Source organism: Seriola aureovittata, chromosome 16 (genome assembly GCF_021018895.1).
Source record: "Seriola aureovittata isolate HTS-2021-v1 ecotype China chromosome 16, ASM2101889v1, whole genome shotgun sequence".
NCBI lineage: Eukaryota > Metazoa > Chordata > Actinopteri > Carangiformes > Carangidae > Seriola > Seriola aureovittata.
This window is the reverse complement of record NC_079379.1, coordinates 16610899-16623576: the sequence shown is the minus strand read 5'-3', so window position 1 is coordinate 16623576 and position 12678 is coordinate 16610899. Positions and strand designations below refer to the sequence as shown.

Below are 12678 nucleotides of genomic sequence, written 5' to 3'. Positions count from 1 at the left end.
ATGGGTTCGTTGGACAAGCTCTATGTGTCACCGATTGTATAGCAGAGTGTGACAAATTCGGTGAAATATCAGTTTACAATGAATGAAATGTTTCTGTTCTTAAGTAAATCTAGAGTAAGTAATACTAGCGGAGCAGTGGAACTACATCCTTTAGGGAGGAACTTTACTTGGAGCACACTGCATTTACATACACTTGAGGGCAAGGATTTCATTTAACAGGAAGGTAATAAAAGAAATAAGTGCAGAGGTTCAGGGGTGTAACAAGGTTACCACTGACTCAGAACTGATGATTGGAGGAAAAAAAAGAGAAAATAAACTCAATCTAGCTGATTTGCACTATTTCTCCAACGCTCCCATTTTTCACGCCCTTTCTCCTGAATTCTGCACGACGACCCAGGGAGCGATCTAACTCCATCAAAGAGCGGCACAGACTGAATTAGAAGTGACTGCTTGGAATAAAACTTTTCTTTTTTTTTCACATCGCTCTAAATCAATATTACCTATTGTGTGACCAAAAACAAACAAACTGTTATTTCATTTTGTCCTGTATGTGCAGGAAACGGTTCGATGTATGAACAGAGGAGGGACAAACATTTCTTCTGAAAACTTGTAGTAACCAAAAATCCTTTGTAATGCTAAGAATCTGTATCAGCCTGAGCTATTACATGAATTCATATAATAAAAGTTTTATTCAGCCACAGGACCACTCAGGAAAGGTAACTGCCTACTCTTATTCCGCTTCACGCATGAAAATCACATCAAGGGGGTCACATCACTAAAGGGCACGCTCTTCCAACAATGGGACCCGGTGTCCTAACAGCCATGTCACCAAGACGTGTCAGCACCTCTTTGGAAACTAAAGGTCAGCGCTCAGGGCGAGGGCTAACCATTATTAGTGCAGCTCAGTCACACCTGAGCATGTCGGCCACAATGAGCTGTTAGCTTAATTGGTGAATAAATGGAAATCTCAGCAGGCCAGAGATCAACACCCACTGTGGCTGTGAGTCTGGGCCACTCTCAAGGAGAGGTAAGTGGTGGAGTGTGTATGTGTGTGTGTAGAACTCACCAACAAGCCGGATGACGTTGAGGGTGGTGTTGGTGAGGATTGGTGCATTGGTTTTGTTGAGGTTGTAGTCAGACTTTTTCTTGCTTCTTATGGTCTCGCGGGACACACTGATGTGTTCAGGAGGAGGGGTGATGGGGTGAAAGGGCAGAAACATGAGAATAAGAAAGACTCAGTAATATGTGTTAACATCACTAATCCTCTGCAACGATCGCATAGGTTCAAAACCTTAGTGCGGGTCAAACTCTTGTAATTGATCAATCAGAACTCATTAGACAATGCAGGAGACATAGAAAGACCCCGGTGGTGAAGTCTATGAACTGGTGATCCTGCAGTACCAGACCCCTGACACTGATCATTGAGTCATATTATCCGGCAATCATTACATGGGCTGTGTAATTTCTGGATGTGATCATGCGACCCATCCGATAATTAACTGTTAGTGGTTCCTGCTTATAAAAGTAGGAAATTAGCATTTTAGTGACTATAGGCTAATGTCTGGAAATGTGGTGAGAGCTAAAGCAAAAATATCAAGCATGTCAGACCTGTGAAATAATGAGCTGACACTGAGCACAAACATCATATAGCATTAATAAGTCGCTGCACATTAAATGACAGGAAATGATCATTATAATTATGCCTCTGTAATGGGGAGCTACTGAATAAGTAATAGTTTTGTGTTTCTTGTTTCCCGTACATCAATCTGGTGTAAAACTTGACGTCAGCTCTCAGATATGAATAAATACACCTACACATGCACAATCTTAGATTCTCAGTAACTCACTCCACCACATGCACATAAAGCACAGTAGGTTTATTGAAGGAGATACACCAAAAATGGTTCTAAAATTCATAACTCCAATATGCTGCATCAAAATCATCCAAATTTATGTGGTTATTTATGACGCCCACCACATCAATTTGAGAGGATGACCTATAATTACAGCTATACCATGCGAAGATGGGTATTGTTCGCATAAATCATACTAAGATTTTAACACTGATGATAAGATAACATATTTTTCCTCTATTGCATTCAAATTTCTCTTTCAAATGAAAATAAATCCTTTTTACACACGGTGCACAGGAGCACATGATTGCCCCCGCAGTTATTAAACAGCGACTAGTCTTTCAATCATGTGGGCGGGGGTGGGAAGAAAGAGAAATTTTCATGGGTAGACAAAAAGCTTTATAGAAGCTTTTTGTCTACTTAGCAGGGTAAGGCAGAGGTGAGCTAAAATTATCATTGCTAAATGCATATAAAGTGGGGTAATGTGTGACTTCACATCCTTTTAGAACCTCTTTAAAAGATTATTTTATTTTGTGTGTGTGAATAATGTGAAATGTTTACTTTCTTTCATAAATCTGAAGCGGAGTAGAAATGATGGACACCTGGATATACCATGGGACTTCACTTGTCATCCACTGAGCCGTGCGCATACAGAGAGGTCTAAAATAATCTGAGTTGGAACTGACCTCTTAAGAGGAGCGTCACCCGTCTGCTCGTCCACGTAGTCCTGCTTGAGCTCCTCAGGAACATCACTGTCGCTGTCGTAATCCTGATACACACTCTTCTCCAGCTCATCCGACTCATACTTGAGAAAAAGGGAAGAGAAAGATCAGACGGAGGTCACGCTAAAAATGGCGGTCAAAGCACCAGTGCAAAGAAGAAATACAGTAGAGATGAGGGGAGGAAAAGGGACAAAAACAAGTCAAATGTTGTTATAACATGCTGTGAAACTTTCCTAACACATCACCAGTTGTGGGAGATAAGTGTGAAAAAAATTTGATGCCATGGGTAAATTGTGTCACTGCTGTTGATCAGATAACACACTACGATGAAAGATCACAAAGATTTTAAAATAACACAAAATACAAACTGGCTACTCAAAAAGAGAACCATGCGATTAAAACATTTAAAAGTTGATTAACAAAAAAAAAAAAATGACACCCGCATCTTTTAGCCCTGATGAGTGCACAACCATGAAACCACTCGCTTGAGGGATAAAAGCTGAAAATTCAATGACCTCTCAGAGGAGAGTTCAGGTAAAGCCCTGAAATAAGACAATATTTTCTTTGTCCTTATGTGCAAGTTGAGGCAACACAACAGCCATATAGAAAGGATTACAAGCTTAAGAGCGAGCCAAGCTAGGCCCTTGGTAAGCCCCATATTGTAGATAGTGCAATATTGGTTTTGATGTTGAGCCTGAGAGGAAAACATATCCATATAAAAAAAGTGAGCGATGTGTCAGACTTAAAGTTTGCCTCAAGGAACAAGAGGACTACTGATGCTGCTAACAGCACCTTGCTAGTGAACATACACTGATTCTCCCACTCCTTCTTAACCACACAGCAGTAGCCACTGTTTGGTTGCCATTTTACTATAATGATAAATGCAGTGGCCGTTGTGCTTTTATATTTGCAGAAGTGCTTAGATTGTGTGTCGGTTGGTGGATGAGATAAGAACCCAACGCTCTCCCCAATTCAAGCATAGCTGGTCTTACAAAGCATACTGATAGATGTATAGTGAGACAATTTCTCTTCTCTGTTAATTATGTATGGTGCCAAAGTGGTAGGCCTGGTAGTTTCACTGGACAACACAGACTGCCTGCAAAACTGAAAGGCACCATACTTTTACATGTCTTTTCAGATAAAGTGCTGCCTATTTATATTTAATACAAAACACAGAGTGGAAAATTAGAAAATAAAAAGGTTTCTAATACTGGAGGGCTGGATACTAAATCTGACACTAAAATAGCATACTAGGGAGTATTGCTTTCCTGGGGAAGATTATTGAATCCTGAAGCATGAAGAGCAAGAAGAATCATAAAAAATTACTACATGACAAAGATGCCAAATTATTACATTCAGCTCTACTCTCAGTGTTTAAACATTGGCCCTACACTGGAGCTTCCCACAGATTTGCTATTTAACAGCTTATATGACATATCAGATGATTTATCAAAGTGCTTTAATAATCATGGCAGGTTCTGCACTGCTGGCCCTGCACTGTTAATAAAAGTTTGTTAGGGCCCTGCTGATGACAGCTTGAGGGCTGCTGTAAACCACTTAATGACCCACAGTGATTACGCCCCAATTAATCAACTTGTCTCTTTTTCAACTTGTTTGGTGTTTTACCTCAATAGGTGGCCTTGCTAATTGGACATACTTATGTACGCAGTTGAACAGTATCTAACTCGTGGCAATGAAAAACTTCCATCAGCAGCTGAATCAGCAGATATGACAGCAACTTTGGAAGCATGTGTGCAACTGCCCTTCTATGGTACTTACCCCGTTAGATGCCAGCACATCCTCCGTCTCCTCCTCTTTGTGCTCGATGTGCATCTCGAATGGGTTTCCCTCCTGAAGGTACTGCTGGAACAGAGACAGCTCCTCCTGGGCCAAGGTGGACGAGGTCACGGCCTGTCTGCTCGGGGACACGGATGGAGAGCGACACTGGCCCATGAACTTAAACTCCTGGTTTGGAGAAGATGGGACAGAGATACACTTTGAAAGACAACAGATGTAGGTTTGTGTTTGGTGAAGATGAGACAGAAAAGACAAGAAATGGAGAAAAAGAGGTTTTGTATTTAATTTAAAATAATTGTATTGATAATAATTTAATAATATTAGAACATCTAGGTTCTATCAACCATACTATCTCACAAAAAGTTTACAATTTAGAATATACTGTCACAACATGAGCTTTGTCCTGAAGGGATATGTGTAACAAACCGCTGCACATTTTAGCAAGTTTAAATAATCTTGTAAGAACAGCCGAGCAATGCACTGCCTGTGTGCCATTAAGTAATGTAGACATTCTCACGCCAGTGAGTTTATTCCAAAGATTCGTTTGCATGTTTGTTGCACATGTACCCGAGCAAGACGACATGAAGGAGAAAACAAGATGTAAGAAAATGAAAAAGATAAAAAACTTTGAATTAAGTCCATTTATCTTTCTGACATTTCTTCATGTCCATTTATCATTTCTGCTTCAGTGTGAAGTGAGCTGAACATGTTGTGAGCACAATGATCTTTTCTTTGAGTTGGTTACATTATATATCCAATACATTTTGGTGCTGGTCGTACATGATCAACATTGGGCTCTGATGTTTACGTTTTTATTTTTTAACTGTTGCTCATGAGAGCGGGAAATAAAACCCTCAAACATACACGCCACAAGGGACAGCAACTGTTTTATCTTCATCTATGTTACATAATGTGCAGTGAACCGCAATCTTCCTATCTTGATACACAAGCTGAGACACCCTCACACCCACACACAGAAATCATTGAGCGGAATCCTACACGTTTCATATCCTTATGCAAATTTCACAGTGGGGTTGGGATGTGGGGGGGGGTGGTTGCGCAGTGAATGACGGAGTGTGGAATAAATGAATGCCACCATGCTTCGCTTCCCCGCCTCAGTGATGTGATTGTAACTCACATGGAGCTGGGCGATGTTAAAGTTAGACTTGACAGGACACAGTTCCCATGTCTCATTTTCCAGAAACATCCTTAGCTCTTCCAGTCGTGCCCTGAGAGTAGAAAAAAAAACAAGAAGTAGAATACAAGAAGTCAACATTTGTGCGTTAATGACCTCATGCCATTTCGTATATTTAACCAGCTCCCATGGTCTGAGAGGCCAGATTAAATGTGCTGACATAAACACAGTCTGCAAAGGTCACTGATGCAAAATGAAAAGGAAGACGTGTGTGTGTGTGTTAGTGTGTGTGTACGCACGTCACTTTGTGTGTGGCGCGCGTGCGTGTGTGTGTGTGTGTGTGTGTGTGTGTGTGTGTGAGACACGTTTCCATGTTAACTATGATCACAGCTCAAGACAGCCACCCTGGTGCTCACCCGCGAGGTCAATATGAGGTCTTTCTGTGTGAAATGTCAGAGCAGTGTTGACATCAAACACTGCACCACCCCCTGTTACTTGTCTTAAAGTTGTTTGAAGTATGAGAGGTGATAGAAAGTGGAACACAAGAGAGACAGGGAAAACTTGTGGTTGACTTCAACATACAGTAGCATATTAAATGACCTATATTTAACCAACACTGGCTCAGTTTTCCTACAGCTATATTTCTGAAATATAAAGCACTGAGAATTAAAGGACATCAAAATAAAACATCCCTCAGAGAAAATGATTTAGAAAAAAATAATTGATTTATCGCTAAATGCCTCTGCCATTCAGACTAGTTTCAGGTTACATTCCTGTTTATCCAGAATCATGTAAAATATTAACCATTCGTGTGAAATTTTGTCATAATTGCTGTGTTAATTCTTGAGTTATGGCTAAAAACATAGTTTGTGCGGTCACAGTGACCTTGACCTTTGACCACCAAATTCTAATCAGCTCCATGTAGAGTGGAAATTTGTACAAAATGAGAAGGGATTCCCTTGAGGCCAAAACCATGTTTCTATCAGAACGTGGCTACAATTCAACCAATCAGAATACAACTACAGACTGACCTATCCGAATACGACAAACCAACCAACTAATCAGAAAAGGGCCAAAAACCAATTAGGATACAGCTACATATTAATGAATCAGAATATAGTTACAAATCAACAAATCAAAATAGAACTATAAATCAACCAATCAGAATACAGTTACAAGGCAACCAATCAGAATATGACTACAAACAAACCAATGTATCAGAATATGGCTACAAACCTGATATATTACATTCAAAAGGCCTAAATCGTGTTTTGCGTGGTCACTGTGACCTTGACCTTTGACTACCAAAACCTAATGTTTGTGCAAAAAATTAGATGCACTATTTATCATGTCTGAGCCCTGACAGTGTCATTCTGTCGTTTGCACCCGCAGGCCAACAATACACCCGCCCGATGATAGAGCGTGTCACTGCAGGCAGCTGACAGACAAATCCAGGCATCAGCGAGTCAAAGTTCACTGATGGGTAATCAGTTTGGGAATGACACCCGGCTGGAAAATTAATCAAACCTAATGTGAAAATGATGCACACTGGAAGCCTCCTGGCCAGCAGAGCAAATGTGTGTGTATGTCAGAGTATTTGTGGAGGGGTTAATAATAATGCTGCTGAATGTCCACCTCTTCTTCTTCTTCTTCTCTGTGGGTCTGTCACCTCTTACTGTCTCTTTCAATTCCGATTACAATTTCACACGAGATCACCTCCATCTTATCACCTCTGATTTAAAGATATATCCCATCATGCCTCTGTGTCTCACTGCTTTGCCATCCTTTGTCATAAGGATGAAGCGTATTATACTGTAGCTTTCTGATATTTAAGCATCTTATCAATGATTCTTGACAGGTAATCACAATCACTGTTCAATGCAAATTACCTCTGATGTTGTGGCGCTGTCTTGTGTAAAGGTATGCATATTCATTTGGTTGGCATGTGGGTGGGGGGGGGTACGTAATCAAGATGTAAATGTGCTTCCAGCTCAGTGAGTGTTATCATGTAATCATGCGTCTCCTCCAAAGACAATTACACTGGGAATGGAGTGCATTAGAGGCAGCCAATGGTAGTGATTGTGTGCAAATGTTTCTGTCAAGCAATGCATACCTGCTGTCCAAAAATCTTTTCCACTTACTTTCATTTCACCACTTTTTTTCAGTTTCGGGGACCTGCAAATGTCCGTCCCGTAAACTCTGGGTCTAATTACCCACACACAATCAATCCTATCAGCTCAGTGAATGAACAGAATTAAAGTTTAACTTTCATATGATCAAGTAGAAGCGATGGAAACATCTTACCTGTGATAGTTTTTAAAGTAGTTGATGCTTTGGCGTTTGATAGACTCCTGCAGGACCTCTGACTTGCTGCCACAGAACTCCTCGCCCACCTGCATCAACCTGAAAGAGAGGGGTGAAGGGAACCAATGGTGACAGAGACAATGGTGAAGGAAGGACATGGAGAGGAAGGAAGTAAGGCAGAGGGATTTGTCGAGACAATGGCGACTATTCTTTATGAATTGAAAAAGATATATAAATATATGTAATTAATCTACAGTGCACTGTAAAAATAAATCTGGCTGTTATCTGATGGAGCATGTAGTGGGATGAAGCACTGTAATGAGGACACGTGTACATGCACACAGCGATGCAACCACTGCACCACCAGTGATTTGATTAATCAAGTAAAGTCTATCTATAAGTAAAGTTCTAAAAAAAAAAAGTTTTAATTATATAAATTATAAATACGGTCCCGAATAAAACATCCTTAAATCTGCTTCTTGCAGTTAAAAGTGATTTTCTAAAAAGGTATTGCTCATATTATTTTATCATTCAATAAAGAAAAAAAAACTTTTACTGGGGACATATAAAAACAGCCCTTTATCCTCAAAGCCTTTAGGGGGAAGACCATTTTGTGCTTGAATGACAGCTGAGCCAGCAGGGTCACAGAGACACAGTGTAAACAGACTTGGTGTGGTAACTGTAACATGCCAGTCAAGGGACAGACAGTGTACTGTTAGCAGTGGTGTTGAAGAACGACCACACAATTCTGCACCCTAAGCAGGCCATCTGAAACAACATATTTTAACATTTATAGGTACGTCATCAAGCTGTTCAACCTGCCACAGCTGACTAGGCAAACAGCTGTCTCACTATAGGAAAAGACGACCTCATCCACAGAGCAGTGGCTTCATTAAACGCCTGATGGGTTCACGGACATTATCTGCAAACATTCTCTACAGTGTCTCAGCTGATCATTCAAAATACCTGTACACAGTCATGGTCAATTCTCCTCTGACCACAGCTTCCTCAAGCTCCGACATCCCCTTCAGGTATGTAAGGCCGTTATCTGACAGATCATTTTTGTATAAGTGACCTTACTGCTGACAATGGGCTAGACTGTCTATTTCCCACTGAAACCTAGTCGGGTGTGGATGTACCAGGAATACTTATTGAGGCCTGTAGGAGAAGTGAGGGAAAAACACTGCAATACTCACTGAAACTCTTCAGATATTTTCCTTGGAGCATTTTCTTCTTTTAAGTATAATGCAGTAACCTTGAAACGTCATCCGTCACTGCTGTCTGTTACAACCTACAGGCCGCTAAATCTCTACCTCACTACTCTACTTTTTTTTGGTTGAGTTCTCTGAATTTCTCATATGCATTTACACCAAATATGATAGTTCCATCTAAATGATATACGTGTTGATACGACGTGAATTTTTAAATTTAAAAAGCATGTTAATGAGCCAAATCATAATCCAGGTTAACACTTTCGACCTGGTAATTTCATATGGGCTAAACATACATGTTTGTTCTCTTGTTGACTTTGTTCTGTCAGACCAACACAGTGTATTTTCAAATGTCTTTTATTGTACATTACCAACTTCTATAGATAAAGTAATAAAAAAAACAAACAAACAAAAAATTGTTCTTCATCTAGCAAAGCAAAGTAGAGAATCCTCAGAAAGAGAAAAAAGAAAAACAAGAAGATGACAGAGATAGCAAGATAATGAAGACCAATTAGTGGAAACAAGGGAAGAGCTGTCTTCTCTGGCTGTGCGGTGTACCTGCTGATGACATCCAGTACCACTATGAAATCGTCGTATTTGAAGTTAGACATGTCTGTCCCCAGGATGTAGGCCTTCACTTTCAACTGGACATCCTGAAGAGAGAAATGAGAGGCACAGGATGATCCTTGGAAGGAGAACTTGAGCAATGCTGAGTTGAGCAGAAATCCAACAGAAAATATATGTAAAGAAAAACTAGGAGTGGAAAGGAAGAAAGAGACATGCTTCAGACCAAGCAAAGAGAGAAAGACAGAGAAAGAGGGAAACAGACTGTTCTTTACAAACCTGCCAGATCCGTGTCAGTCCATGCTCCAGTTTCTTCTTCACATAGCTGCGGTCCACCACCAACTCATCAGACTCTGCTGCTGCTGCTGCATCGTCTAGAAACATTCAAACAAAGACACAGATGGATTTTAAAAAAATAATAAACTGATAAAAGTCTGTATCTTCTCATCCATTTCATTTATAAATTGTTTGTCTCTGTTTTTTGTACATGTCACAAATCGATTAATTTACCAGCTGTATTTCAAAGGGTAAAGGAATGGATGCAAGTGAAGCCTGGATCCACACAAAAGCCAAAAAAGACTATTGTTAGGGTTGATCAAGATGCAACTTAAATATATCCCTTTGACAATGGTAAAAAAAATTATTATTCCTCAGGTAAACAGGGAAATATGATGGAGCTGATCTGCAGATCTGACCCACTTTGGTTCTGCCAAAAGTTCTTCAGTATAATAGACCATGCCTGAATGTTAGCCGGAGAATAAGTGGTTGTCAGTCAGCAGCTGAAAAGCGTGTGGCTCATACAGTCCCTCAAGAGAGGGAAGACTGACAGCGACCTAGAAACCATTAGAACAATAATATATGGGAAGTTAAATAAGGTTTTGAGTCCTGTCAGACAATGGAACCAACATCTCCAGTGAACAATACTTCCTCTTCTATTTTCAGCTCAATATCCTTTTGAGTTCTTTTTTTTTTCTCTGATCGATCCGATAGAATCGCATGTTGTGAAGAGGCTATAGTGTCATAGCAGCTGCACTATTTTCCTTTAGCTGAAAGTTGCTTCAGTCAATCTCAAGCTGCTTGCCCCTTTTGAAGTGGATTTCTAGGATAGCCAGCAACACCGAGCCTGCTAAGTCAACAAGTGGGTGGCTGTCGATCTCATTATATTCCTTTAATGTATTAGGAAGACAGATAAATGCTGAGACTCATCTCGGTCATGCATCATCCCACTGGTTAATGTTTGTTTTTATGGTTTGTGTGTCTTTTTTTTTTTTTTTATTCATAGAAAACTCTCCTTTAAAATGAATAAGTGCCACAACTTACACATTAAATACATACTTTTTAAAAAATCTATCCTAAATCATTTCATAAATGACTCCTTGTTCATGTTCCTCTTGGATGTTACTGGACTGAACATTTGACAGGAAAAAATGAAAAGAATCCATGAAAAAAAAACAGCGGAATCAGTAAAAAAAAAAAAAAAAAAAAAAAACACCTGGGCTCTTGTACACTGTGAAACTTATTTTGTTGGTCCTGTTAAAAACCATTGTACAGTAAAACCAGCTGCCCGGGTCAGCTGCAGGGCGACTCTCCTGCTGGGGATTTAGTGTCTCAAAGACGCGTTAACAGGGAAGGTGCTTGTAGACACTGGAGCCTCAAACCTGATTCTATCTGTTGGAAGGAAGGCCTCCCCACCCACTGCAGCTGCCTGATAACCAACTCAGTCATTAATAACTAACATTGAGGGCATTGCAGTATAAAATATCTTGTGACAAGTCGAAATACACAACCACATCAGTTTCTAAGCAGGGGAAAAACAAATAGCTCTAGTCATCGCACCATTGACAAAAGCCACAGTAAAAAAAAAAAAAAAGAAGCTAAAATTCTGCTGAAGGATCTGTTATGAAGACGTCCTCCTTTACTTCTGGTTTAAAAAAAAAAGCGTTCTTCAAGCATTGGCCAAGGACGTATATTTACAGGCAAACCAAACAACATGGTGAATCCATCTCCATGTGCGGCGTTCGCTGGGAAGGGGTGCAGATTATTGATGGGAAAGACACTCAAAAGACAAAAATTTCCAAGAATTTCGACTTCAGATTTCAGTGTAAGAGCACAGAGGAAAAACGTAAATGTGTCACTAACAGAATATGTGTGGATCTCGTTGTGTTTGAGATCATAAACACTGCACTTCGTTAACCATTAAACCAGATGATGTTAGACACATTAGTCGGCGAGAACAAGGGAGACAGGCATGAATCATGGGTAATGTTTTTCTTATTCTGCAGCAGCGAGATGGTTGAAAGACCTAAAGCTTTGACCATACAAACACATAATTTAACTCAGCTTGACTCAAACGTCTCCAAGCTGCAGTCAAAACAGAGCCACTGCAGACCAGACCTGCTGGGAGAGGTATTTGTCAGCTGAGCAGAGGATAAATATCTCTTGCCATCTTGCCTATTTTTAAAACAAGTGAACTCTACAGTCACATTGACTTTAGCATCAGTGGCAGTGAGGGTGTTTTCATAATGACACACTGGAGCAGAAAGCATATCCATTAAAAAACAGTACAAACATGAATTATATTACGCCCCCCCCAGACTCTGTGTATATCTAATTATATAAATATGAAGGAAGAAGGAGAGAGCAGGAACAGTTGAAGAAAGGTTTCAAAAGCAAGATGTCATCAGTGTAGCGTTAGTCAGGTCATTTTTTGGCGTGCTGTTAAGAAAAAAAAAAAAAAAAAAAAAAAAACTATAAAAAAAAAGAATCACAAGAAGTTAAAAGAAAAGCTAAACCTTAAGATACAAGAAATACTGTGTACATTTGGGGGAAAAAAGCCAGTACAACACTTCAGACGCCAGTGTTCAGCAGGGATCAATGAAACAGGATTAATCTAAGCTCCGCAGAAACCTTTAAGAGTGTGTGCAGGTATTCTTTTATAGAGACACAGACAAGAAACGAAGAAAGCACAGACTACAATCGCTCCTGAGACTTGTTACACCCACCTACATGAGGTGTTAAAAAAAATGAAGATCTTACCTGTACTAAACAGTGAGGTGTTGAGGTGTGTACTGATATATGGAAGGGTAAATCCT

At 40.0% G+C, this 12678-nt stretch overlaps 1 protein-coding gene across 5 annotated transcripts in view; it reads right to left on the bottom strand.

Moving 5' to 3' along the window:
- vps50 (VPS50 EARP/GARPII complex subunit) overlaps window positions 1-12678 on the bottom strand; it is a 94616-nt gene that overhangs the window by 31197 nt on the left and 50741 nt on the right. For 3 of the 5 annotated variants that reach the window (XM_056399135.1, XM_056399137.1, XM_056399138.1), the window contains exons 14-20: window positions 9866-9960; window positions 9581-9675; window positions 7812-7910; window positions 5511-5601; window positions 4355-4540; window positions 2540-2658; window positions 1067-1173 (exon numbers count right to left, since the gene is read on the bottom strand). In XM_056399135.1, the coding sequence (XP_056255110.1) occupies window positions 1067-1173; window positions 2540-2658; window positions 4355-4540; window positions 5511-5601; window positions 7812-7910; window positions 9581-9675; window positions 9866-9960 (792 nt within the window). Of the gene's footprint in view, window positions 1-1066; window positions 1174-2539; window positions 2659-4354; window positions 4571-5510; window positions 5602-7811; window positions 7911-9580; window positions 9676-9865; window positions 9961-12678 lie in introns of all 5 variants that reach the window. The other 2 variants (XM_056399134.1, XM_056399136.1) reach the window with 1 other exon arrangement.